Raw genomic sequence first — 27,145 nt, 5'->3', positions numbered from 1 at the left:
AAACCAACACAAACAAAACCGCCTCAGCTGGACTGGAACTTTTGTGACACATCACAGAGCAAAACGTAAACAAAACTTACAGAAATCTCCGGGTTTTTCGCAAAAATGGACTACGAGAACGAAAAAGTGCTGAAATTAGTGTTTGCCAATCAGCATGAAGGTTTGTTCCGCGTGCTTCCTTTGTAAATCACCCCAAATAATGTGTACCCTTCATTTCAGAACTGCTGGCAAGCGAAACTGCACCGGATGTGGCAGAGTACATGTTCAAACTCGGATCCCTTAAGGTGGACGAGCTGAAGAAGGAAAAGGCCCGCCTTCAGGAGGAAAGTAAGCAGAACATCGAGCACACACAGGATCTGGCCATCAACAACTATCAGACGTTCATCGCCACGGCCGAATGTTCCCGGGAGATCTATCAGAGGTTTGTAGAAACCGAGCACCGGGTGCAGAGTTTATCGGACAAGTTGCCCGATTTCACGGCCACCTGTCAGCGATTTTTGGCCAATTCGAGCAACATCAACAGTGCCCGGCGGCTAAATTCTCTCACGCTCACCCGCAATGCCGAGTTGCTGGAAATTCTGGAACTTCCCCAGCTAATGGAAACCTGCATCCGAGAGGGGAAGTACGAGGAAGCGCTGGAGCTGGCTGCCTACGTGCAGCGGATTGGCACCAAGCACGGAAACATTCCGATCATTGCGGTGAGTATCGATCCAACAAGGAAAGAAAAATATTGTCTTTTTAATTTTTTTTAAATTAATTTTTTATCCTTTGTTAATTCTGCGGTTTATTATTTTTATTAGAACATTCAACAATCGGTGGAGGCAGCTTGGCACACCATGCTGGTCCAGCTTCTGTCTCAGCTGAGAACCGATCTTCAGCTGCCCAAATGCCTTCAGGTTGTCGGTTATCTGCGCCGAATGCAGGCTTTCACGACTCCTGAGCTGAAGCTTAAGTTCCTTCAAATTCGAACTGCCTGGTTCAAAGAACTGCTTCGCAAAATACCGCAAGATGATGGTAATTTTCGTACTTGAATTCAAACAATATGATCAATCCTAATTCGACCTTCTCTTGTAGCAAATGTTCATTTGACCAAAACCATCGAAGCGACTCGCGTTCATCTGTTCAACATAATAACGCAATACCGGGCCATCTTTCCGGAGGATGAAGAAACTTCCTCAGGCCTATCGAGCATTCCATCGGACCACAACAGCATTGATGGTGGTAAAATTTTCCACAGCTGGCTCCACGATCAGATCGTTGACTTCATCAACACGCTGGAAAAAGATTTGGCCTCCAATGAAATCAACTCGTACGACACAATTCTCGGTCAATGTATGTACTTCGGACTCTCCTTCAGCAGAGTTGGTGTTGATTTTCGATCTTTGATTGCACCCGTTTTTATGCGGGTTATTTCGCAAAACTTTCAAAATACCATTATGAAAGTAACCCGACAGTTTGAACAGGAAATCGAACGTTATACCCTCATTAATAAAATTTCTGCCGGTGTAAAACGGAACAAACAATCTGATAGTTCTGAAAACAGCAACCATCCTCCTGAAAGCCTACTGGACTTCACACCGCTTGCAGTATACTGTAACGAAGTTCTGACAGTGTTCAACGAGCTTCGTTTATGCGCTCCAATAGCTCTCGCTTCAACCGTGACCGAAGTTCTGGAGTCATCCCTCGAAACAGTTAGCCGAAACATCCTATCATTCTACCGCCAGGAACAGCAGGCATTCAGCGCATCCGAGCGGGAGTGTTTCATGAGACTATGCTCCTGCTTTGCGTATGACCTCATTCCCTACCTTCAGCGATGCGTTCATTTCATTTTCCCCCCAGTTACTATTAGCAATCACCTGGGGATCAACGTGCTGACGCTCCAGAAGCACGGTATCACCTACTTCCGACAGAAGAAAATTCTGCAACCAATCGAACACCTGCTGCCGGATAAAATCGAATCCGTCATCAAGCAGATCGGAGAGTTGAACGTTGCCGGGGGCTCGCTGGAGCGGGAGCCTAATCCGCAGCAAGAAAATCCGCAAGAAGCTGATCCACTAGGAAGCGCTAGCAGCACCACTGCTGATAAGGTAGATTAATATCGACGACGGCGGCGGCGGGTGTCCGTTATCTTAAGTCGAAGATTTAAAATCAGTTGAAGGTTGGCAGACGTGCTGATATGAAATGGAGGCAAATCACGCGATGTTATTATTAGACTGTTATTGGTAAGTCTTCAGAAAAAAAATAGAAGAGATAAAACTTTGTCTAATATCTTATCAACCTAAGTTGAAGACGCCTTTTAGAAAAGATAATTTTTCGAGCCCCTTGATTTATCATTTGGTACAAAAAGTTATTTCCAATGGTAGGTAGCCTATACGATGTTTTTTAATTAATTTAGGTACCTACTCTAAATTGCCTTCCTTGGAGAATCGATCTTATACTCCCTTTAACGATTATGGTTTTTCTCATCGATTTTCCTAGACTTGAAAAAGGCGTTTGACACCATAAACCATGAAATCTTGATTGAAAAGCTTGCATATTATGGCATACACGGGAAACCTCTGGAATTGATGAAAAGTTTTCTAACTGGTAGAAGTCAGTTTGTATCTATCAACGGAGTACAAAACAGTATCCAACTTTTAAAAGTAAGAGTTCCACAAGGAAGTAATCTCGGACCGCTTCTATTTCTTGTGTATGTGAATGATCTGCCTAAACTGAATATAACCGGGAAGCCACGTTTGTTTGCTAACGATACATCCCTTTTTTACACTGGTTACGACTCTTTCACAATAATCAGAAGTATGTGGAATGACATGGAAATCTTAAGTAGTTACTTCGACGAAAATCTTCTGTCATTGTACCTTATGAATCAAAATACATAGTTTTAACAACACCCAGAAGACCCGAAGGAGCGCACCAAGATTTGATAGTGAACTCAATACCAATTGAAAAAGTAAATCATTATACATATAGAGGTCTTGACATCGATTACAATCTGAAATAGAATTCCCACATTCAAAAGCTCCTGATACAAATTAGTTCAACCTGTGGTTTATTGTGGAGAAAGAAAAGATTCGTCCCCAGAAAACTAACAGCTGACCGTATTGTACCAGGCGTTCGTACAATCAAAACTACAGTATCTAGTATTCATTTGGGGTGCCGCAACAAATACTCACTTAAAAAAACTTCAAGTAGCTCAGAACCGCTGTCTACAATCGTCCTTGGTTGTACCCTAGAAAAAACTTGTATTCTGAAGCTGACGACAGTAGAATTCCAATTCAGGCTCTCAGAGACCTACAAGCCACATCGATAATCCACTTGTATTTGAACGACCAACTGATACATAACAACGTAGTGTACGAGCAACCCAACCACGCGTATGAGCTTCGTAATTAAGCCGCCCCTCAATTAGTAGACCCAACAGCGAAATGTCAAGGAAAGCCTTGCCTTACTATAGCAAGGTCTTTTTTAACTCAGTACCCAAAACCTCAGAGAAGAAAGAAACCCACGAAAATTCAAAAGCAAGCTGAAAACTTACATCAGAAATAAAATTGAATCATATTTCCATTAAATCTGATTCTGCAACATCCGATGGTTAATAACTGTAAACCATAGCCAAGTAGCTTCCTTAACAGAAATTATTCTCGCGGGAAGCAAAATCAACTCTACCTTCCCATCATTCGAAACCCAGTAAACGCTTCACAGATTGTCTTATGCAAACGCAAATCCTCATGACAGCAAAACGTGAATTGTAGAATCATTATGTGCTTGTGATATAGCTCAGTTGGCAAGGAAGTTGCCTCCTGAGCCGATGTCCGTAAGTTCGAGCCCAAGAGTAAACATCGAACACATTTGTACCGGATAAGTTTTTCAATAACAATAATAATTAAAATAATGCATTAAACTTGGCCTATGTGAAGTACATAAGCTCTGCTGTTCATCGTTACGTTAAATAAACTGATCAATTATTGCGTCACAGATGCATGCATTAATTGGTATAGCGTGTCGATTTGTCGTAAAAATCGTTAAAAAAAATTCCAATCAAATCGTTTTGTTAACAGTTTTAGTCTGTCGGTATAAATCGGATTTTATTAGCCTGAGTCCTAAGGCCTGACACTGGAGACGTGCGATCTGAAACATGAGAATTGAGATCTGAGTCATGAGATATGCGACATGAGTGATATGTGCGAAGTGAGACAAAAGACGTAATATGTGAGAAGTAATACGTGAGACTTGAGATATGAGAAGTGAGACGTGAGATGTTTATCATGTGAAGTGATATAGGAAAGCAGGAGATGCAATAAGTTTGCAAGATAGGTAGATCAATCAATTGCGCTTAACCTCAATCGACAGAACCGTGTAAACGCAGGGTCAAAAAAAATTATGAAATTTCTCACGTCTTACTGGCCGTTCTGATACCACGTGGACAGAAAAAATAGATTTTTGACCCCCTTCCCCCCTCCGTGGACAAGCGTGGACATTTGGCAAACCCCTAACCCCCTCCCCGGATGTCCACGTGGACAGATTAGAATTGTTTTGTCTAAATAGAAAACATCACTTTTTGCCTTTTTGTTATTGAAATGACGAATTTAAAAAAAAACCGGTTAATCATTTCCTGATATAAAATAATTTTAAAAATTTAAAATTTCTAAATTATCATATTTATGACATGCTTTCAAGTAGCTACTAGTTGTATAAACTTAAACTGGAGAGCTTTGAATTTTTTATAGATTTTGATTTAAACATCCTAATACTTATTCACCTTTAGAAAATATTTTGAAAGTAAGTATGTCCACGTGGACATGACCCAAACCCCTACCCCCCTCTCCGTGGACAAGAGTGGACATTTCCATACCCCCCTCCCCCCCTAAGTTGTCCACGTGGTATGTGGACGGCCCCTTACTCCTCCAGTCTACTGTCTCATGCCTCACGTTTAATATTCTATGCATCATGTCTCAGGTATCAGATCTCGCTCAGGTCTCAAGCCTCATGAGTCAGGTATCATGTCTGAGTTATCATGCCTCAGGCCTCAGGTTCCCTGTCTCAGGTTTCAAGTGTCAGGTTGCACATTTCATGTCTCAGGTCTCAGGTCTCAGATTTCATGTCTACTTGTTTCAAATTTCAGAGATGATCTGTAGTCCCAAATTAAAAATTTTAAAAGGATTTTGGAAGTAGCACAGTTTTTATACTCGACATGCGTTTTCCGTAATTATAGCACGGTAAAGAGAATATTCGTCTATTTTACAGTTGCTGAGTAGTGCGTGGGAACCAGGGTTGAGATCTTTCATCGTCATGAGGCGTAAAGCTGTGACTGTGAAGTCTTTTGGCTCCATCAAGTGAGCCTCGGTGTTTGCAGCATTCTCTTACGCGTGCGAAGCTTATTGCCTTCATTACCGATACTGCGATGCACGCTGTTCGAAGATAGCAATGACGTCACTTGTTTACATTCAAACGAGTTGTTTACTCGTGGGAGTAGCCTACCTTGTCTTTTTTACCGTGCGGGAAATGATGCTTTTTTCGACTTACAGTCAATCGCAAAATTAATCGTACACACATGTTTTACTAACTCTTTTCATTTATTAGGTGTGAAAAAATGGTTCAACATTTATGATTTTGATGCACATTTATTGTTTACAAATTTAGCTATTTATCTGATCGCAACGATTTTGAAAAATATGTTGTGCTTATTTTTTAACTCAAAAAGTTGATAAAAATCCCAAATGAGAGGTATGCAAAATTGATCGTACACCTTTTATTTAACCTGAAATGTTTGATGTGTAAACAATACCAATGTGGATAAGCGAAAGTTTTTTTTGTCAGTGTTTCATGTCAACACCCAGCAGCTACTTGGGGGCCGTTCACTAAATACGTAAGCACGATTTTGGAAATTTTCAACCCTCCCTCCCCCTCTGGTAAGACAAAGTAAGATTTTTCAAAACCCCCCCTAGTAAGATCTTACATTTTTTTTATTCTTTGAGAAACTGACACGTTTTTTTCAAAAATAGATTGAAAATATTAAAAATGTAACGTACCTGCTACAGAGCAAAGCACTTTTTAAGTAAGATTAAAAAACTTTATTTGAAAAGCACAATCTATACAAAACAACAGATGAAATGTCATAAACGATTAAAGAAAACATTATCCAAGACGTAGCATGTTTGGGGTTACAATTATTTTCAATAAGTTTCCACAATCGAATATACAATGTAAATTCTAAATTCCTATTTAAAAAAGAGAGATCAGGTGAGCATAAGGTACCATAAAAAATTGTTATGTTTATTTCCTGAAAAACCATGAAAATCTTAAAAAATATAATTCTATACTACTAGAATTGGGGCAAAAATGTTTAACGATAATCACGTCGTCAACTAACCTCAAAGCCCAGACTCGTTCAGCGGTAAGCGATTAAATTTTAGGGTCTTTTTGGTAAATCGTTTGTAAAATTTAGAGTTGGTAGTGTCTATCACTGAAAAACCTGTCTAGAAATTCATTATTTAAAGCGCCTTATATTGATTTTCAAACAATTTTCTGGATGAAGTCATTTTCTAAATATGATGGATTCAAATCGTGATGTCACAACGTGCCATTTTTCATTTTGTTTCTATAAAATTCTCAATTAAAAATGTTGTTATGGTAGAAAGCGAAAAGCGACAATCTTTTAAAATAATGTGATTTAGTGTTTTCGATGGCATGTTGATTTGAATTGGTTCTCTATAAATTTTATAGAACCTGTAATTTTTTTTAATTCAAAGATATTAAAAGAAAAATATCATAACATCAAAATTAATCAAAAAATAGGTAGTGAGTAAAAAAAACCTGAGTAATATGGTTTCGTGTGGTTGTAGCTGTGATGAATTTTTAATGTAACATTTCTTACGTAATGTTTTTGGAAACCCCCCCTACCCCCCTAGTAAGAGATCGTAAGCAAAAGGGAAACCCCCCCACCCCCCTATGTGCTTACGTAATTAGTGAACAGTCCCTTGGGCAGTGTTTATGTTTGTTTTTTTTGCTGAATTTCGAAGAGTTATGATCAAAATGGTAAACAAGCGCAAGGAAACGGAATTGCGACACGATCGTTGATAAAAGTATGTGTTGTCGCGGAAAGTCATTGCGGGAAATAGCAGAATCTGTCGAGCGAACCCACCCTACAGTGCAGTATATTATCAAAAAGTGGAAATACGAAGGAACCGTGAAAAATATCGCTGGAAGAGTACGAAAACGCATCTTGACTTCTACAGATGAATGGGTAATTGTGCGAACTCTGAAAAGGAAACCTAAAACAAGTATTCCGAAATTGGCCACTGAAGTCGCTGAGACCATCGGAAGAGCTGTCAGCGAACTGTCCGGAAGGTAGCGCACAGCATCGGTTTGAGAGATCGTGTAGCCTGTAAGAAGCCCTTTATCTCAATGGGAAAAATGAAATACAACGACTGGAGTTCGCTAAAGCTTACAGGCTTATGTTAATAAGCCTAAAGACATCTGGAACAAAGTTCTATTTACCAACAAAACAAAAATGAACCTTTTCGGATCAGATGAATGGCAAATGGTGCGGAGAAAACCTGGAATGGAGCTCCAGCCCAAAAATTTGGTCCCAAATGTAAAACTCGGTGGCGGCAACCAGATGTTGTGGGGCTCAATGTCGGCCTCTGGACCTGGAATCATGGAATTCATTGACTCAACGATGGACAAGATGGGTTTTTTGAACACCCTCAAACGTAACCTGCCGCCTTCCGTGAATAAATTGGGTCTACCTCGTGAATACTACTTCCAACAAGATAATGACCTCAAACATACCGCTATTGTCGTACGGGGTTGGTTGCTGTATAATACCCCTGACCATTTCAAAACGCCTCCGCAGTCTCTCGATCTGAACCCGATAGAACACCTCTGATCGGAGGACAAGAATCGCCTGAAAAATAAAAATTGTAGGAACAAGGCAGAACTCGGAACGGCGATTAAGGAGATCTGGGAGAACATTCCATCTAGTGTTATCAAAAACCTCGTTGAATGGATGCCACGACGCTTGCAAGCAGTGCTAGATGCCAAAGACGGTCATGCCAAATACTAATTTAGTTGTTTTATAATATTTGTTACTTTCTATGAATTGATTTTTATTGAAATTTTAAGAAAAAGTAGTACTGTACGATCAATTTTGCCACATCTGAAATGGTGTTTTTTTGTGTTTCAAATATGAAGTGAAAATGTAAATAATTTGTATTTTTCTTTTTACAGTTAAAGAGTTAAAAGGAGGTATTTTTCAATGGATTGAAGTTGTTTTTACTTATTTACTGTTAAACCCCGAAAAACTCTAAATTCAAGGATGAGTAATGGGTGTACGATCAATTTTGCGATTGACTGTAAGTGATTTTATTTTTGGACTTGCAAGATTTTTCGGAACGTGCAGTCAAAGGATTATATCGCACGGCTGACTTTTTCTTGGAGACGACGTTTTGTTCGTAAGGGAGAAAGAATCATTTTGCACTTCGGGCTGTTAGAATCGGCTTAAAAGTCGCGCGCTGCATGCTACATAGCTCTTTGCACCTATGACCAGTAGTAAACCAATCCCGGTATTACCGTGCTGCTGATGATTAAATCAAACTTGAACTAGCCAACAAATCTACTACGAGTTTTTTTTGTCTCGTCGCGCCAATTTTTTTTATTTACAACTAGTTTATTAAAGCCTTTTACTTTTACAAAGTTTAAATGTACCGAGGGTACGCCAATTCTTGTTGAATTTACTTTTTACTTTTCTTTGGACAATATCGTTCAATTCGGAAAATTTTACCTTTTTCAATACCATTTATGGGGGTGAGGATGGATGTTAGGATCTTTAAGTTCGGATGTACATTGACAAGAACTGGGCAGTTTTACTAGTCTAATCTTTATTTTTATTCCAATTGAAAGGTAGGTAGTCAACTATTAATGAATACATCGTTTTTACCCCACCGAATGATTGCAGGTACCCTGTACAAATGAGAAATTGGTCAACTGTTGAACTTATCAGGGATTGCAAACGTTTATTTAGCCACTCTGAAAAACTAAGTCTATATATCAGCGTTTAAGAAACATATTGGTACCTACTGCCTTTGAAAAGTGCAGATTATTGTTGTATTGTAGGATGATACTACATGTTATTGATTGTGGGGATTCAAAAGAAAAAGGAATCAAAACAATACGGTGTCCTGCCTTGTTGAGAGAAATTTCCCATGATTGTCATAATGGGAGCATCTGTTAGTTATGATGAGGATTGAGTTGACCAGAACAATTGATAGAACCTTTTTTTCGAAAAACCAAAATGAATAAAAGAAACGATAAATTTTACCCAATTATCTCGTCTGATAACCAATAGATGCACCCAGAATAACGAAATTTCGACATTTTTGTTTGTTTGTCATAACACTTTTTTCGTTCATTTAAGTATCACAGAACTAAAACAGTGATTATTACAGCTTGGCCCGGAGTGCCTGTTTCGTTCCAGTCAGATCGAGCTGCCGCAGATGGGCGAACACACATTCGACGTACTCCTCCGGATGCCGCTGGAAGTGGCCCACGTGCGGCGACCTGTCCCACACTTTGAAAGTACACTTCAAGATGGAAGAAACGGAACCGGATATTAGGTAAGGTTTGAACTACAATTATCTAAATGACAACTTTACCTTAACTCCACTACTTTCCCAGCTGTCCCGAACGCGCCCGTTGGCCAATTCTGTTCCGACGGGATCGGTTTTCGATACCAGGAACAGCGCCGGACATCTCAACAGATTGGTGTGGAACATTTGGCTGGACCGGATGTAGTGTGACGTGGCCGGCTCGTGGAACGCTTTCATATGATAACTATGGAAATGGAGAGAAATTTTCTAAATATGGTAAGTCTTTCAACAATTTCAATCTGCGCCTTACAGCATATATTTCCGCAACGCATTTTGAAGCGTCGGATTGCGGGGGAACAGAGCCGTCGGGACTCCGACGGAAATTTCCGTAATATCTGCCGCACTGTCCCAGATCTGACCCTTGACGCGATCCAACACCACCTGGTATTGGTTTAGATCACGAGCGATGTGCACCAAACATTCGCCCCAAACGTAACCGGCAACCGAAAAGCCGTGAATGATCAGACCGTTTTTGAATTCGTTGTTCTTCAAGAACTTCACAATTTCCGCTGCCACCAACTGTTAGGAAAATGAGAATTATTAAATTTGAAAATTTTTTGATTAACAAATCCGTTTCTGAACGCACCTGAGAACCCTTCATGGGCCACAGCAACTGCCAGGGGGTGATTTGGGCCACAATCACATCGAAGCCCTGGTCTATATATATTTTAGCATATTTCTGCAGATGCTTTTGCTTGGCCGCCAGCCAGGAAATGATGAAAACGGTCGGTTTGTCGGAGCTGCGCTTGAGCCTGGAAGCGAGCGACGTTTAACATTTTGTTTGAGAACATATAAATTAGGTATTCCGGGGATATATAGACTTACTGTAGCGTTTTGGGATCCTTCTCGATGCTACGTTTGTCCTCGCTGATCAGTTGAAGTGACCGGGTGATTTCCTGGACGGCCAGCCCTCGACTGGGAATCATTGAAACAACCTAGGAAGGGAGAGATATAAAAAATGATTATTATAAACTGAAAAGCATTTAAAACATGAATTTTGAGTTAAGTATACCCAACGATTTTTCATGTTTCTATGTACATCTGGTGCCAAACTCGATTTTTTTATAAATTTTTTCAATTAAAACTGCTCGATTCGTAAAATATATGAAAAATATTGCACCTTCACAACTTTAAAGCGCGTTTTCTCGAAACTATATCATTTAAGCCCTTGCACCCCTCTTATCTCAAGCGCCTGATATTGTCCTACTGCTTGATAAGTAGATACTCGATTTATGCTAAAAAACTTAAACATATGGTAGCCACCCTTTCTCCTTTCCATCCGAAACTGCTGGCCCTCTCAAATTTGGTTTCATTGGTTGATAAGTTCTAAAGCAATACAACAACATTCATATGGATTCCCCTTTGTCCCTCTCCTCTCCACATTGCAAGACAGAAGGGTGTGTATCATCCATAGAAACATATTTCGTACTCAATTAGGTACACATATCAAATTTGATTCTATTTGCTTTATTAATCTCCAGTTATACCAACAAAAGTGTATTGGGCCCCCCTCCCCACCTTCTGTGTACTCTCTTGAAAAAGGACAGTGTTACAAATAATCAAAGCACCATTTCTCGTGCAAAATTATTTCCCATGTCATATATGGTTCCATTTGTTAGATAAATTCTTGGTTTCTGCAAAACAATTGTATGGAAGCTTCACTTTTCTCTAACTTTATCTCCAATTGAAGGAGAAAGAAGTGTTAAATAGGCATACAACTATTTCTGGTATCCAAATGTCCTCCCATGCCAATTTGGTACCATTTGTTTGATCAGTTCTCGAGTTATGCGAAGAACTGTAAAGGAGCCCCATTCTCTTTTTCCTATCACCCCACTGGATGGAGGCGGTAGCACCAAATATTAATAGAAACATTCCTCGTACCGTACTCAAATACCCTCTCAAGCTGTTGGGAGGACACCCCTACACAACCTTATCACCATCATCATTATCAGTGGGCTCATCGTCTGACACATTCTGTCAGAGCGACTGACGTCTACCACCCAAGAACACCAATTGTGCAAGTCATTCTATTTCACCACTTTAATCAAGAACCACACCGTTTATTCTTTTTAGTTGTAACAATCGTGTAATAAAGTTTTAATATGTTAGTTGTATAAATCATCGGCCTATTTATTACAACACAAGCCAAATTTGATTCCATTTGCGGGATAAGTTCTCGAGTAATGTAAAAAAATTGTAAGGCAGCCTCCCTCCCCCTTCCTATCTCCCTACTGAAAGGAAATAGGGATATAATAATATTCATAGAAACATTTCTCATACCCAAATATACCCCATGCCAAAGTTCTCGAGATATGCAAACATTTGTTTTTTTTTTCAGAGACCCTCTCCCCTTTTCCAGTGAGAGAAAGAGTTCTCAAACCATGTAGGAATCTTCTCATGCCTCAAAAGCACCCACTTACCAAGTTTCAAGTAGTTTCCGAGCCTTTAGGGAACAGACAGACAGACAGAAATTTATTTTTAAATAATCTGATTCTTTTACAAATTATTTTCTTCAAATTATCTAGACAAACATATTATAACATAATTCAATGATTCATTATGATGATTGACAGTTTTTATTATATTTGGATAAGTAATTGTATTGAAAAATCCCATTTTTTGGAAAGCGGAGGAGGCCCTTACAAATCAATTGTAAAATGTTACAGAACTCGAACGATTGTTCAAATTTGGCACAGGTTAATAAAAATTGATAAACATAAGACACATTCCACCGTGACGTGAAATCGCTTTTCCGGACTTTTCTGCACTGCTATCATTCTAAAAGTCAACCAATTACCTTGAAAATGAAAAAAATTGTAGCAAACGGTCGCAAATTGAACTGCCTTCAAATTGAATATAATTTGGTCATTTTAAAATTTAAGTTGTTTTTGTTGTGATTGATAACTTTTGTGATGTGAATTCACGCTAGAATTAACCATTTCGGACTTTAGTACATGCATCTTTGATTTCCTGTTCTCTATGTGGAAATAGAATATTGGCGTCTTCGAATGAGTTGTAAAGAAAATAATTACCCACATTTTGATGTACGGAACTTCTCGATTGAACAACAACGGACGAAGTTATGCTTATTTGAAGTTGTGACGTGAATTCACTCAGTTCAAACAGAACAGGGTAGTTGACTGAATCCACGTCACGAATATAAAGTTATACCTGTGGTTATACTGAACCCTTCTTTGGAGCCTTCAAATTTTATGTACACTTTCAAAAACGATATTCGGTTGTTCGGACTTTTACAATCATACATTTTCAGTATCTGCACCTAACTTTTTCCTTATTTTGATTAGCAACATTTTGAGGGGTCATATGTTTAAATTACTAATGTCTTCATTCAAAGATTCACAAAAAAAAAAAAATTTTTTTTATTTTTCAATCTTTTTGTATTTTTATTTGAAAATAATAATTGAAAAAAATCAACTAAATTATGCTCGATTTGTGAAAATCCGAGCATCTGGAGGGTAAAACGGCTTTCCGAGCATATTTTTCATATAAAATTTCACAAAAAATCAAATTTTGTGACGTGAATTCACTCATTCGCGCTGTTGTAACTCAGCTAGATTCCAACCAACTTCTATAAATTTTAGAGTTTCAGAATCGTCTTATAATTTTCAAAGAAAATATCACTTTATTATTCAAAAAATGTCATAGTTTTCTCGTAAAATTAAAAAGTTCCCTTTTTTTGTGACGTGAATTCATGCATTTGCGACTGTTTTTGTTCGCTTTTCAAACCAAATACATTGGATATAAACAAATTCTTTTTTCTACAAAATGAAGCCGTGTTTTTTGGCTTTAAAACATACTAAAAAAATTCAAAAAAAAATCATCCATATATTCAAATTAATGATTTTGTAAAAGTTGTTAAAATAACCACTTTTTCCAACAAAAAAATTGATTTTCAAAATCATCAAAAACATGTGTAAAAAAACTTTTTCCTCTTTTTTCCGTTGGTTTTGTGTGATTTAAATTATCAAAATTATAGACAATTTTGAGATTTTTTGATACGCGAAAGGATAAAAATCACTTTTGAGCGGTACAAGCGCGTGGAATGTGTCATAAGCGTTTAGACTTCGTGGGATGGTAAATTTTTGAATACAAGAAATGATTGTATGATTTTTGTAGGGGAAATGGAAGGGGAGGGGGGTTATCGTACAATTTCTTACATAACTCGAGAGCTGCTCAAGCAAATGGAACCAAATTTGGCATGGGAAGTTATTTGAGTACGAGGAATGTTTTTATCCTGATTTAGAAAACTTATTTGAAAGAAATTTTTGCATGGGAAGGATCAGGCCGGAACAAATATCAATTTCTTCTTTTGTCACCACCCCACCCCCCCTTAGAAATTTCTAAAAAACACGAAGGGGAAAAAATGAAGTTAGAAGTATTTTATGGAAATTTCGAAAAAATTATCAAATATCCGAAAGATTACAAGAACAAAAAAAAATTGTATAAGATGGGAGTTTTATCACCTTTTGTGTCCTTGATTTTCTTGAATTTTTCGATAAAAAATTACTTGATTTAGAGGTTTTGTGCAATGATATTGTATGCAATTTTTTTGCATACAAGCTTTCGTGCAATTTATTCAAATTTATTAGTTTTTTTTCATTATTTTTTAATATCCCCCCCTCGCCATGTTCCGAGTGACAAAAGAAGGATCTGACATTTCCCAGCAAACATTTAAGGGGGTATATCGCAGGAACAACAGAATTATTCAAACAATTATACCAGATGAAAAGATAGTATTAAACTTACTAAAAGGGCATATAGCTACAAAAGTGGAGGCGATATATCTACAATGACAAGACCCACAAAATGCAAAATAAACGATTTTTTTGAGTTAAACGAAAAAAAAAATCCCCGGTCGAGATTTGAACTTCAGCCTCTGAGTTCGCAGTCTGATATCTTACCACGGTGCCAACTCATCAGTTGATATGATTCACGCTATAGCTCTATAGGTAGAAAGGGCGAGATCGGATAGAGTTTCAATCGATGGACCGCCCATTTATCGTAAATCAGTTCACTCAAATCGTAAATGTCGAATTAGCATATTCCCAACTTTTTGGAGACATATTTACGAATTGACTAAACTGCTATCCGACTCAACTACTTTTGGGCAAAGCTTGTCGTAAATGAATGATAGAAAAACACTCATTTCCAACTTGTTTACGGTGGTTATTGAAAATGTCTTAATGTTCGATTTGGATTATCATTTCTATTACGATTTCATGTTAGCTGGGTACAGCTGTGTTTTAGGCTTCCTTTTCATAATTATTTTTATAAAACTTGCTGTAAAAATTGCATTTCGGAAGCACAAATAAACGAAAATTAACAACACAATTTTTTTTAACTTTATTTTTGGCAAATGAAGTGAAAAAAATCCAGGCTTTTTTCAATGAAAATCGGGTATCTGGGCCAGAGCGGACTTCTTTTCATAATATCCGGGCACACCTGGATAAAATTGGACAATCTGGCAAGCTTAGGTTATCTACATTTGTAAAGCCTTCATTTTTTAGGTAACAAAACAGGAACTTACTTTCATCGATGGTAGAAATTTTTTGATTTTCTCAAGAGTCTGATAGATTTTCTTTTTTTGATTTGAGGATAGAATAAGTTTTATTTAAATCCTTATTGGCTTTTAAAATATATGTTCAAATCAACTAAGCTAAATCTACCAAACTCTTGAATATATATATAAAAAAATATTGGTTTTTTGGTAAAAATAAATCAAATTTTCAAAATTAAAAGTAAGAAATTAAAATTTTGCGCTAGAATCTGATTCTTGCAACCTGGATCCACATTTAAGATTTTAGTTTGAAATTTGGTTCTTGAAAAAACTGCAATATCAATAATGTTATACAATACACTAAGCAAATATGAAATTCCCTTAAGATTTTTTACGTCAAAATAACATGTTTTTTTTTAGCAAATAATGTTTAGAAATAAACCGATTGCTTAACTTAAATTCTGTGGAAATTTTTTAAATCAGTTTTTTTTTAATTTAACAAAACCTGCAGAATAAACTGAAATTCCACTATAAACCTTAAATTTCAGCTGAATTGTGAATAAAAACTGTTTTTGCATGACATATAAAATTTTCAAATTGAATTGAATATTAAAATTGTAAATCTGCAAATTGAATTCCTCAGCTATTCTTGTGATTTAATTTATAATGGTCTTGATATTAAACTCATTAAACTCAATTATTAGCTGAATCTGAATTTTCATTTTTATGTAGTTTTGAATCTGAATTATTAATCTGAATTCAAAATTTCAACTCTGAATCTTTTCGTATTTTAATACGTTTTCTTAAATGAACAAAAAAAAACGATTTCATGTTCCAGATCAGAATTTAAAATATAAACCAAAAAGTGAAATTTATTCCAGAGCAGCCAATCCCTTCAGACCTCTATAATTTAAATTCTGATGTTTTGGGTTCAGTTTATCGAACTTTCGAATCTAAATTTCATTTTGAATTTCGAACTATCTATCTGATTCTGATTTTTCAACTTTGAATTGCCTTTTCCAAGGATTGAAAGTTAGAATTCTGCATAATAATTAAGTTTAATATATATTAAATGAATATGAGAGAAAAATTTAAAATGGATTCTTATTTTATTTTTTTTTATACTCGATTTTTTATTATCTTACTATTGAAAATTAATATGAGTTTCGAAAAGCATGAATCAAATTTTGAATAAAATTCTTAATCTTATTTGAACCAATATTTCAAAACAGCATTTAATTTCTGATTTCTAATGTTGATTTGAACTGTAGATCAAGGATTCTTAACTGGATACAGAATGGTAAATTTGAAAACAGAAAGACAATTTTGATGCTTAGATCAAATTTAGACCAGAATTTACAGAATGAGTTTAATGTCATTTGAAATTTTATCAACAAGTGAGAAAATTTAAAAAAATTTAAGCAGAATGCTGAATTTGGGATTAGTTTTCACGGGTTTCGCATCAGTTTGGAATCAAGATTGTTCCACTTAAATAACTTTACTCAATCATCAAAATGTGATTAAAAATTTATAATTTTTGTTGTAAAGTGGAAAACCTCGCTTTCTGTTTCTGGACCTTCATGAGGGGGGGTTTAATTTTAAAAGGTGTCAGCTTGTTTTCAATAAAAAGGCCATACTTATCTAATTTAAAATTTACCTATAATAAAACTTGCAAATAGCGGGCATGCTGGTTCCCATTTAATTTAAATTTATACTGGATTCTCCAAACGTCATGGCTGTACTACAGGTCGGACTCGATTATCCGGAGTGTCGATTTTTTTTTCACTCCGGATAATCGAATCATAAAATAATGTTTTTTTTTCAGTCTGAGGACGGTAAATTGTAATTTTTTTGTGCATTATTTTTGTAAAATGCAGTGGCGTTTAGCCAGAAATAATTTTTATAGGAAAAAGGGGTAAAGTCGTGATAAGAAAAAAAAATGTAATATTAAACAATTACTGGTTTCACTTTACCTTGACCTGACACATCTCGGCAGTGATTTTTGTTCTCATGCTTCGTTATTCAATGAATGAATTTGTTTTTAAGCTTAAATCAACGAGAAGTTTCCTGACAAGAAATATGAATTTTATTTAACCAAAATGAGAATGTAACAAAAAAGAATATCAAAAGGGGAACATACTGAAATGACACCCTTGCTTAAGTCCCTTTTTTTCCTACTACTTTCACGTCTGTACATTTGATCATACTTTGTAAATAAACTAAAATACATTTCAAAATCCACTCATTTCAACCGAAGACACTCGATAATTAATTAAACTAGATAATAAATAATTAACCCGTTTCTTCCCACGATTTTTTTTAAATATTTGAACAACAAAAAAGCTTTTGTAAGGAAAAAGCTTGAACAAAAGTTGTTCCCCATGGCCTCAAAAGTTGTAATTCGTTGAAAAAAGTTTTTGATTGTTTCAATAGTTGTTAGATTGTTTTTCAATAGTTACTAAATCTAAATTTCAAGAAAGCTTATAGACAAGCACAATGAGTACACAAGGAAGTTTATACAATTATTGACTGCATCATAGTAGATTTACAAACTTGATAAAGACGCAAATGTTGTGGATCACTTGTGCTACCATGGGATGTAGAGGGTTAAACACATTGACAACTCTTATTCTTACCCCTCCTGTTTCTAGCTACGTTCTTGCTTGACCACATATTTATATTATGTATTATAGAGTTAATGAGTTTGATCTTGAACAATACACTGTGGATAACCGATCGCATAGCCAATTAGCCAAACGATCTTGTAAAGATACGCTGTAGCGTCAAAAATATGTGATATGAACGATTAACTGAAGATTTAATGTATGATACCTCTTGATTTTCAATCCAGGAAAGCCTAGAAAAAAAAACAAAAAAATTGAATAGTAACTCTACTTAACGACCCGTTCCCTGTATCGTAAAGTGCGTCCAAACGATTCCATTGCATGAAAAAATGATAAGCCTTATCTTATATTAATAAGGCCGGAACAAATTTCAAATCCTTCTTTTGTCACTCGGAGTTGGAACATCGCGAGGGGGGGGACAATAAAAAATAATGCGAAAAACAAATAAATTGGAATAAATTGCACGAAAGCTTGTATGCAACAAAATTTCATACTATATTGTTGCATAAAACCTATTAATCAAGTATTTTTTTTATCGAAAAATTCAATAAAATCAAGAATACAAAACGTGAATTAACTTGCATCTTCCAAAAGTTGGTTCTTTGTCTTGTAATCTTTCGGATATTTGAATTTTTATTTGAAATTTACTTAAAATACTTCAAACTTTATTTATTCCCCCCTTCGGGATTTTGGAAATTTCAAAGGGGGGGGGTGACAAAAGAAGAAATTGATATTTGCTCCAGCCTAATCCAAAACTATAGATGTAATCTTTTGTGTGTCTCGGGAAGAAGATAATGAGAATAGTCATTGTATAATACCGCTCCATGCGGGAGTTTTAATATAAAGTACAACTACTATACTAGCCCCTGACCCCCCTAACTCCGTCCAAAGCTGATGAAAATATTATTTTGTATTTGTACTAAATTATTTAAAAAATCAAAATTAAAATTAAAAAAAATTTTTTTTTTAAAAACTCCGGATAATCGAGTCTAAAATTCCGGATAATCGAACCCCGGATAATCGAGTCTCCGGATAATCGAGTCCGACCTGTATAGCTATTAGCGACTCACACCTTTTATTCTGTTACTATTTTCTAAAAAAATACCTGAGGAATGGTATTCTACAATTGTGCATTCGGGTTCGAAATAATTATATGAAATTATAAATGAATATAAATGAAAGAATAACTTTTATTTCTAACAATTTTCAATTGTGTCATTCTTACGACCATTCGTGCAGCCAAGAGAAAGATTCCGGTGGCATTTACGGCGGTGATGCTGATGATTATTATGACGATGGACTTTGTACGACTTCTAGAGTCTACAGTGTCGTTGGCGTACTCTACCTACGTACATATGTTGGTACGTGACTAAATGTTACGTTGCACATCTTTCTCTGCAAATGAAAACTACCACCAATAAATCGTACCGCAGGGCAACTAAAATAAGGAAACCGTTTGTTGGGAGCTTAACAAGTTCGATTATAAAACAGTTGGCCTACCTATATCCAGTGCATGGAAAGTAAACAACTTATAAGTGCGTGAGACGAGGCGACCATACTTCTTTGTTTGTTTGATCCATGATAAAATATTTAAAACTAGCGAATTCTCAAATGTTTAAGTTTTCTATACATTCTCAATTCATTCTGGAATGTAATTTTTTTTTTATTCACCATCGTTGAGTGCGACAATCTTTGTGTGACGGTATGCACAATTTACTTCCTGGCTGCGACTGCGGTCTGTATTCAGCATGTTTAATTTCGGGCGGCTGTTGTCTTATCATTTCTACCATGGGCTGATGCTTTCTGCGCATTATTTACAAACAAAATCATATTAAAATGCTTGAATCAGCCGTGGCTATCAATGTGCATAACTTGACACTGGAACCTGAATTTTAAATGTCTTATTACTTGTCTTATCTTGCAACTTTCCTACTGCGCTTTTTTTTTTAAATTTAGATTCATTGGAATAACTAGGTATTACACGAACCAAATAACACTAGAAAATAAATTTAATACCGATTCAAGTGAAGTTATCACATAAGCGTTACGAAGTTTAGAAAAAAAATTACTATCTAGATAGAACGTGCTGTAGAGAAATATTTTCTGCTGGTACGATTTTGTTGACTTAACAAAAATCACAAACTCAACAAAGTCAAAGCTCAGCTTAGCTTAGCTTTATTGACTACTCATATCCACCTTAAATCATTGAACTCGAAATGCTTCATTTACAGGGTTTTTTTTATTAAAATAGATTCTAGAAGAACTTCGTATTTTTTTCATTTGATTTCAAACTATACATTTCGAATTTCATGACCGCTGGCGTGGCTAAGCAGAACAAGTTCCACATCGCCAATGGTTGCTACTCCGTGATTAATCGAGGCCATCAATTTTGCACAAAGTCCAAAAGAATGGTGCTTGGGATTAGCAGCCATTCTCATTGTACAAAACTGATGCTCTCCCTTTTTTATATGATTAATAACGGCACCGGCCACGTCCTAGTAGTCTATGGGGAAAAGGGAAGAATTGATAGTAAGATACTCTTTAAGTTCAACTAGCAACCTCTCGCTCTTGCATACTCAAAAAAAAATTTTTTTTTTAAATAGTCAGAACTAAAAACAAGCTAGTATCACCCACTATGGAAACCGTCTATACGTCTGCGAATCCATATTCAAGTATCCAAGGAAGGAGTTGTGTTAGTTTGTGAAAGGTAGAGATCAGGATCCATTTTGGTAAATGGCTCACAAACTCAACAAAGTCAAAGAAAAAAAAAGTAATGATTTTCTACTGTAAATTTTTAACAACCAGTTTTGTTCACCTCACGAGTGGCTTATTATTTGATAAACTCGTAAGCTTAAGAACTGCCAAACAACAAATATACATGACCCATTCCAGCGTGACGTCACAACGTTTGCAGAACATTTTTTTTTGGTATTTTGTTTGTAGATTTTACAGTTGGAAAAAATTATACCGCCAAGTTCAGAATTTAATTCGTTACAATTTGATTTATTGTGAATTTAAATAAAAATTTTAGAAACGTCGCTGGCGATCTGTCAACAAAACACAGACTTCCGACCATCTAGTACTCCACTTTTCCTTGTCGGAAGTCTTTCGGAAGTCGGAAGTCCGGACTTCCGAAGTAAAATTTAGTGCTGGCGCTATTATATATGTGTATTGAGACCGACCAACCTATCCTGAATCTGTTTTCACAATATTTTCCTAACTTCTAACATTCCCTTTCAATTCTGCCATTTTCTTCCTAAAATTTCAACTTTTTTTCGTTCGAAAAATGACGTGTTACGTCGCTTACAGAATTAGTCTGTTAACTGATTTGCAGTTTCCTTTCGGTTCCTGTCAAACTCTCATCTTCTAAAACTCTACACCAGAGATGCCAGTGTGCCTGATTTTTCAGGTATTGCCTGATTCTTCGAGGCTCTGCCTGACAACCTGATAAGCCATTGAATTTGCCTGATTTTTGAAAATATGCCTGATTTCACCTGATTTTTGCGTGTGAAAAATGGGTAGTAAGGAACTGGATTAGGTATCATTGCTAAAGTGAAAAAGTGGAAATGTTGCTAAATCAAAGCAATCCAAAGATTCCCTTGAATTCTTATTTTAAAAAGGGAATTAAAGGGAATCTTTCGATTGCTTGGATTCAGTTCAACTATTGTGCGTTCAGATAAAAAATTTATAAACGTCGTTGGTGAACTGGCATCATGGCTGACTTCCGACCAAAACATATTGAGTCGTTTTATTTAAGCGTGCGCCAAGAAATTTTCTGTTTTCAAATTCACATAAATCAACGTTGCCACAAATTCATTTGAATCGTTTGTGTATTTCATTCTTGTACGTAAGAGTATATTTCACGTGAACACAAACGATTGCTGGCGAAAACAGCAACAGCTACACAAAAAAACATTTCCACCCCGACAGAGGGTGGTTTGTACAAAATATTTCGATCCCGACCGATTTTACTTAAACCGTTTGGGCGCTCATACAAGCAGTGCCATACACGATGCAAATCGTATTCACAGCGACAAAATTTCATCGCATTTGTACCAATTTTGTGTAGTCTGTGGCCCGCCTAATGTATGTAGAGATACTCTGGAGGATACAAATTTTTGTGTGGCAACGTTGCATATAATACACTGTTATTTTTTTAAACACAACTGTCAAAAGTTCGGAAGTAAGTTCGGAATCGGAAGTCCGGACTTCCGAAGTAAAATTTAGTGCTGGCGCTATAATATTGAACAAATAGTTATCAAAATATAAGCAAAAGAAATCGCGACGTCACAACGCGACGCTCTTTTTCCACTTTTCAGTTTTTTTTACAAAACCGCATTTTTCTGCTCTCCTATTCGAGCAAATGTTATGAAATTTCAGAAATGTATCGTTTCATTACAACCAACAAATCGCTGTTTTTGGTTTTTTCAAATGTTGATTTAAATTTACTTCAGAGCGATTCAGTTTCGTGACGTCACAACGCGCCATTTGTTTAAGCAGGGTTTTGCAACCTTTTTGTGACGTCTCGAAATTTTATGGTCAGCTACTTGAATTAAATCAAAATATAATCTTAAAATTAATGCCTAAGTTACTAAAAATGCTCAAAAACTCAACAAATAATGTGATTTGGTGATGAAATCGATCCATTTATACTCATAAAATTAAGGGAATTGAATCTAAATGGCTCATATAAGCAGATAAGGTTTGCAACACTGCGCGCATCAATTTATTCGAAATTTATTTGTGCTATGATGTGAATATTATTCAAAAAAAACTTATGCTAGGAAATATTAATTAGCAAAAGCGTTGAAATATGTTTCTGAATCTGTTCAATATTTAATTGCAAAGGAAAGGAAAAATAACTGATAATTTAAAAATCCTGCGAACTATTAAAAGTAAGTTAATGGACACTAGGGTAGGGTTGCCATCCGTCCCGCAAAAGCGGGACATGTCCCGCTGTCCCGCTTTTTCCTCAAAATGTCCCGCTTTTTTACTTGGAAAACTTTTACAAAGGCTACTGTCTTACTTTGGAAAAAAATCAAACTTCAGCTTCAATTTGAATTCTGTGACGAACAGAAAATATTTCAAATACGTCTTTTCCTCAAAATAAGCAGCATTTTTGTAGTTTATATAAGACAATACTGAATACATCTGAAGCTCTTAGCATTACAGCAAGATTCTGATTCAGTTAAGTGTTCTTGGAGCACTTTCAATCAATCTATGAAAAAACATTGTTTAGGTTGCTTCTTAATAATTATAGATTATTGAATTATAGGGATTATTTTTTTTCGCCGGAATCTTAGTTAAATTGCCTAATATACAGGTGGTGCCACCACCTTTTTTCGACCTATTTGTCCAAAGTATAGAAATATGGAAGTTTTCTTTCAAATTTTTAAACAAACTACCAAACAAACTAATTTTTATACAAATTACACAAAATATTTTTACGCTGTATCAAATCCGAAGCTCATATGTACGACTTGAAATATTTTCTCTCAAATAACGTGTTAATTTGCTAGAACCGTGGAAAATGACGGTGCATATGACATAATAGAAGTCATGTAAAAAAAACTGAGCAAAATCATTCTGCTTTAAAGAAAAACCTTAGTGTACTTTCTATGAACAACTTTGGCTAATACTTAACGTATAAGTTGGGCTACACAATTAAGCTATTCTAAGATTTTCTAAAATGTCCCGCTTTTTTCGGCTGTGTCCCGCTTTTTTTCGAGAAATGTCCCGCTTTTTTCTGAAAGTATCTGGCAAGCCTACACTAGGGTGCCTAAATCAGCCGACTTATGAGAAGCTAAAATATCCCAAGCCTAGCACAAAGTCCAGTGCTAAATTTGGGGGGTTCGGGCCACGGAAATAGATGGTGCAATGAGCCTAAAATTTGAATGGAAAAAAAAAATGAACACCCAATTTTGAACCAATTTCTGAAGTCCCTATCGGGTGATTTGTTTTCATTATAGTCATTCACAGAGCTTTCGTTATGACACACAGTTTTTCCAAAGTTATATTTCAATAAGGTTTATGGTTTAAAAAAACATATTGAGTTTAAAAAATAAGCTTCTGATGGGTTATATACTTGTTTTGAAGCTAATATCTTACTGTTGTATGATAACTCTAATCGAAATGAGTTCCTCAGATAAAATATTGTTAAAATTTAAGCTTTAAAACACTGAAATTAAGAGAACAGTCTGTGAATAAGGACCAAAATTATTGGTGAAAAACTGTTTAATAGGTTTAAATTCCCCTTTTCGTTGTAAAACCTGGCCCAAATATTGTATGAAACCCTGTGCTAGTACCTTCTTATTTTAATTTTGTTATTCAGTTAAAAGTCTCCTCGTGGGATTTAATGTGAATATGGGGTTCGATTTGGATTTTTTAGCAACATTCTATGAGGTGGAAGTTTAAATTAAGGACACTATTTTTAAATTAATTTTATGAAAACTTTATTTTCCTTCAAAGGAATATGAATTTGTATGAAACAAAACGTTTATTTTTAAAATTTATCATGTTCAAAGATTTTTTAATCTCATTGTATTTATTCCATAGATACTTAGTAATTTTATTTGAACATAATATTAGCAAGTAATAGAAGCTATTAGCGCGTTTTTTCGTTCCTATATACACTGTAAATTTTTGCCTCGATTTCCAGCAAAAAAATTGCTGGAAATGTTCAGCAATCCAATGTTTTTGCTGGGAACCAGCAATCGGTTTTCTGATTTCCAACTTCCAGGCTATCCAAAACCTCTTTGCCCTTTGGGCGATCAAATTTCTTTGCCCTTTGCAGGACGATCGAAACCTCTTTGCCCTTTTAAGGGCGGTCGAATTATCTCTGCCCAATTAAGGGAATTTTTGAAAAGACTGAATTGGGCTCCCCTGCAACCCAGGCTCCTTTCCTCTTTCCAACTAAAGAAGGAACTCCTAAAACACTGGCGTGGATCGCCAATGTGAAATGCCGGTTTCAAAATTTTCCCAAAAATTTAAAATTTGTAACTTTTTGTTACTTACTGTGGCATTCTAGAATATGCCTCTTCTCTCACGCTAAAAGAGAGTATCTGAAAGCCAAGAAATATGTAAGCGATGGTGAGCAATCGCTAGCACAACTGACCTTTATTGTATCTAGATAGTAATCAGGTAAAAATCAAATTCAAATCCCAAAAAAAAAAAAAACAAAAAACAAAAAAAAAAAAACAAAAAACAAAAAAAAAATACAAAAAAAAAAACAAAAAACACAAAAAAAAGAAGAATACAATACGTGAAACAACCAACTTCGGGATGAATAAGCCATTGTTGCTTAAAATCCCTTGAGAAAAAAAAAAAAAAAAAAATCAAATTCAAATTAGGTAAAATTGGAAGACCTTTGACGCATATTTTCCACAGTAAAGATAGTAAGGATTCGTTTTCTTAAGTCAAGGTTGAGAAGAGGCCACCCCAAACTAACATAATTAACACAAAACTATGCATTTAGTTGTGTACACTCGACGGCAGCCGGCCATTCGCAAGCCGCGTTGCCGTTATTGGCTCTTATGTCATTTTATCGATCAACGGCGCCCAGTTGGGTGGGAGAAATCCGTACAATTCGTACTTTTCGCACATACAATCTCACCCTCGCGAACCACTTTTCAATTGTGGCTGGCAACACCACAACACACTTCCAAACGAAAACTATTTGAATGCATTTCGCATAAGTGGGTACCTAATATACGAGGTTTTAAGCCAATGGTCACACATCAGGCTGTTCTGTTATGCACATTTTTCCAAAACACAAGTTTCTTTTTTACTGTGTAACTGTGTAGAACAACACTCACTTTCTGGTTGCCGTTCAAAGCCACCACCGATCGGCAGGGTTGGTTCCGGATGTTCTGCTGGCCACCAGCCAATGCACTGAACCGCGACACGGATCCAATATGCTGATCCACCAGTAGTGTGGAACCAGATTTCAGCAGTCGCGATCCGGAACTGGTGCCCGCACCATTAGCGCTGGCACTTTTGACAGCAGCCATTGCCACCATTCGAATCGATAGAAACGCCATTTGCCCTTTTTTCTGTATTCACACTTCTCTACTTAGATGACTTGAACAACCCCCTCGAATGATGCAAATTTTTTTCACGCACTTATCCAGCGCTTTAGAGGTGCTTTTTAAAGCTAAAAAAAGGCGAAACAAAATAACCTATAGTCACCTCGTCTAATCGAAGTCCGAGTCCAGTTCAATTACCGACCGACGACGACTGACTTATGTAGTTGCTTCACCGTCAGCGCACAGTTCTTCTGGAGTCGACGGATCCCGACGAAAACCACACAGTTATTTTCTAGTTGGTTGAGTTGTTAGATGATATTAGGTCGAATTGAAACAAAAAAAAAGCACTACGACGACTACGAATCGATGAGAACGAACACCTCAACCAGACTAGCCCGACGATGATCCGCCGCAATGAACGGCTATGAATGAACTGCTGCTCCTCAACTGCTGTTGAGGTTGAGAAAAAACGCAATCACTAATAAACACGACGATAACGAATGAGTTTTCGCTCGTCTTTCCTTGTTGCACCAACACCACTATATCGAGATGGGAAGAAGTTGTTCCTTTGTCTATGACCGGACCGGACCGACCCGACCACCAATACATGCATTTACCCCGTTTTGTTCTTATAGGAAAGTTTTATCGGGGTTTTAGGGTGATTCATTGGAAGAGTCTTGCTTTTCTTCCGATTTGTTTTGATTATGTAAGTTGTTAAACAACTGTAGAACCGTTTCGTTTCCGCCTTCGATTGTCCACCTGAACTCTTCCTTTTTACCAATAAATTCTCCTAGACTTTCAACCGTCAAATATCAATCAGTACACGCATGCTAACCGCAACACAGCTTAAAATCACAAAAGTAAAGTAATGCTTTTCACTCGGCATCCGAATACGAGCTCATGTAGCTCGTCGTTAACTACTCTATACTATCACAAAAGTAACCCTCTCGTCAATCAGCTTCATCCAAATCCGCTTCCGAAATGCTTCTCCATTAGCTGGACCTTCAAAGAACACTGCACTTCCGATCCGACCCAATCCTGGTCCTGTGACATTTCCAATAAACACCTTTTAAGCAATAATGGTTGATTGAGAAAAACACGAGTACTTTCTGTGTTCATTGTTGTTTTATTTGGGATTTTAAGCCTCTTGGGTTTATTCATCCCATATTTCTGTGTTCAATCACTGTTTTTGACTAGTGTTTACATTAATACATACTGCACTAGCGATAGTTAGTGTCGCCCGCCCAGCGACTATTAATAGGCGATTTTTTTCTAAATGAAAGAAGCGTGCGTTGGGACGCTTTGAAACGCCTTGTTACACAGTGGTTTAAA

General features: G+C 36.4%; 2 protein-coding genes across 5 annotated transcripts; one reads left to right on the top strand and one right to left on the bottom strand.

Moving 5' to 3' along the window:
* The first annotated feature begins 31 nt into the window (after positions 1-31).
* LOC129742546 (conserved oligomeric Golgi complex subunit 8-like) lies at positions 32-2,245 on the top strand. Its single transcript, XM_055734455.1, has 4 exons — positions 32-160; positions 220-698; positions 801-1,014; positions 1,075-2,245. The coding sequence occupies exons 1-4, from the start codon at positions 106-108 to the stop codon at positions 2,094-2,096; spliced, it is 1,770 nt and encodes a 589-aa protein (XP_055590430.1). The 5' UTR covers positions 32-105; the 3' UTR covers positions 2,097-2,245.
* A 6,617-nt stretch (positions 2,246-8,862) lies between these two features.
* LOC129744786 (transmembrane protein 53-A-like) lies at positions 8,863-26,270 on the bottom strand. 4 transcript variants are annotated; one of them, XM_055737488.1, is made up of 7 exons: positions 26,012-26,270; positions 25,604-25,941; positions 10,473-10,582; positions 10,234-10,399; positions 9,898-10,166; positions 9,654-9,831; positions 8,863-9,581 (listed from the first exon to the last, which is right to left on the bottom strand). In XM_055737488.1, the coding sequence occupies exons 2-7, from the start codon at positions 25,826-25,828 to the stop codon at positions 9,441-9,443; spliced, it is 1,089 nt and encodes a 362-aa protein (XP_055593463.1). In that variant the 5' UTR covers positions 25,829-25,941; positions 26,012-26,270; the 3' UTR covers positions 8,863-9,440. The 4 variants fall into 4 exon arrangements, with proteins under 4 accessions (XP_055593463.1, XP_055593464.1, XP_055593462.1 ...); XM_055737489.1 differs by having other exon boundaries at positions 26,016-26,270; XM_055737487.1 differs by having other exon boundaries at positions 25,604-26,270.
* Positions 26,271-27,145: the final 875 nt, after the last annotated feature.

This window comes from Uranotaenia lowii, chromosome 2, assembly GCF_029784155.1.
Source record: "Uranotaenia lowii strain MFRU-FL chromosome 2, ASM2978415v1, whole genome shotgun sequence".
NCBI lineage: Eukaryota > Metazoa > Arthropoda > Insecta > Diptera > Culicidae > Uranotaenia > Uranotaenia lowii.
This window is presented reverse-complemented; position numbering and strand designations above follow the sequence as displayed.

Coding starts and splice junctions, on each gene's coding strand:
- LOC129742546 (XM_055734455.1), top strand. CDS start 106: ATGGACTACGAGAACGAAAAAGTGCTGAAATTAGTGTTTGCCAATCAG. Junction 161..219: donor GTTTGCCAATCAGCATGAAG/GTTTGTTCCGCG, acceptor CCTTCATTTCAG/AACTGCTGGCAAGCGAAACT. Junction 699..800: donor GAAACATTCCGATCATTGCG/GTGAGTATCGAT, acceptor TATTTTTATTAG/AACATTCAACAATCGGTGGA.
- LOC129744786 (XM_055737487.1), bottom strand. CDS start 25,828: ATGGCGTTTCTATCGATTCGAATGGTGGCAATGGCTGCTGTCAAAAGT. Junction 10,583..25,603: donor CTTTGAACGGCAACCAGAAA/GTGAGTGTTGTT, acceptor CTCCCTTCCTAG/GTTGTTTCAATGATTCCCAG. Junction 10,400..10,472: donor AAGGATCCCAAAACGCTACA/GTAAGTCTATAT, acceptor GCTCGCTTCCAG/GCTCAAGCGCAGCTCCGACA.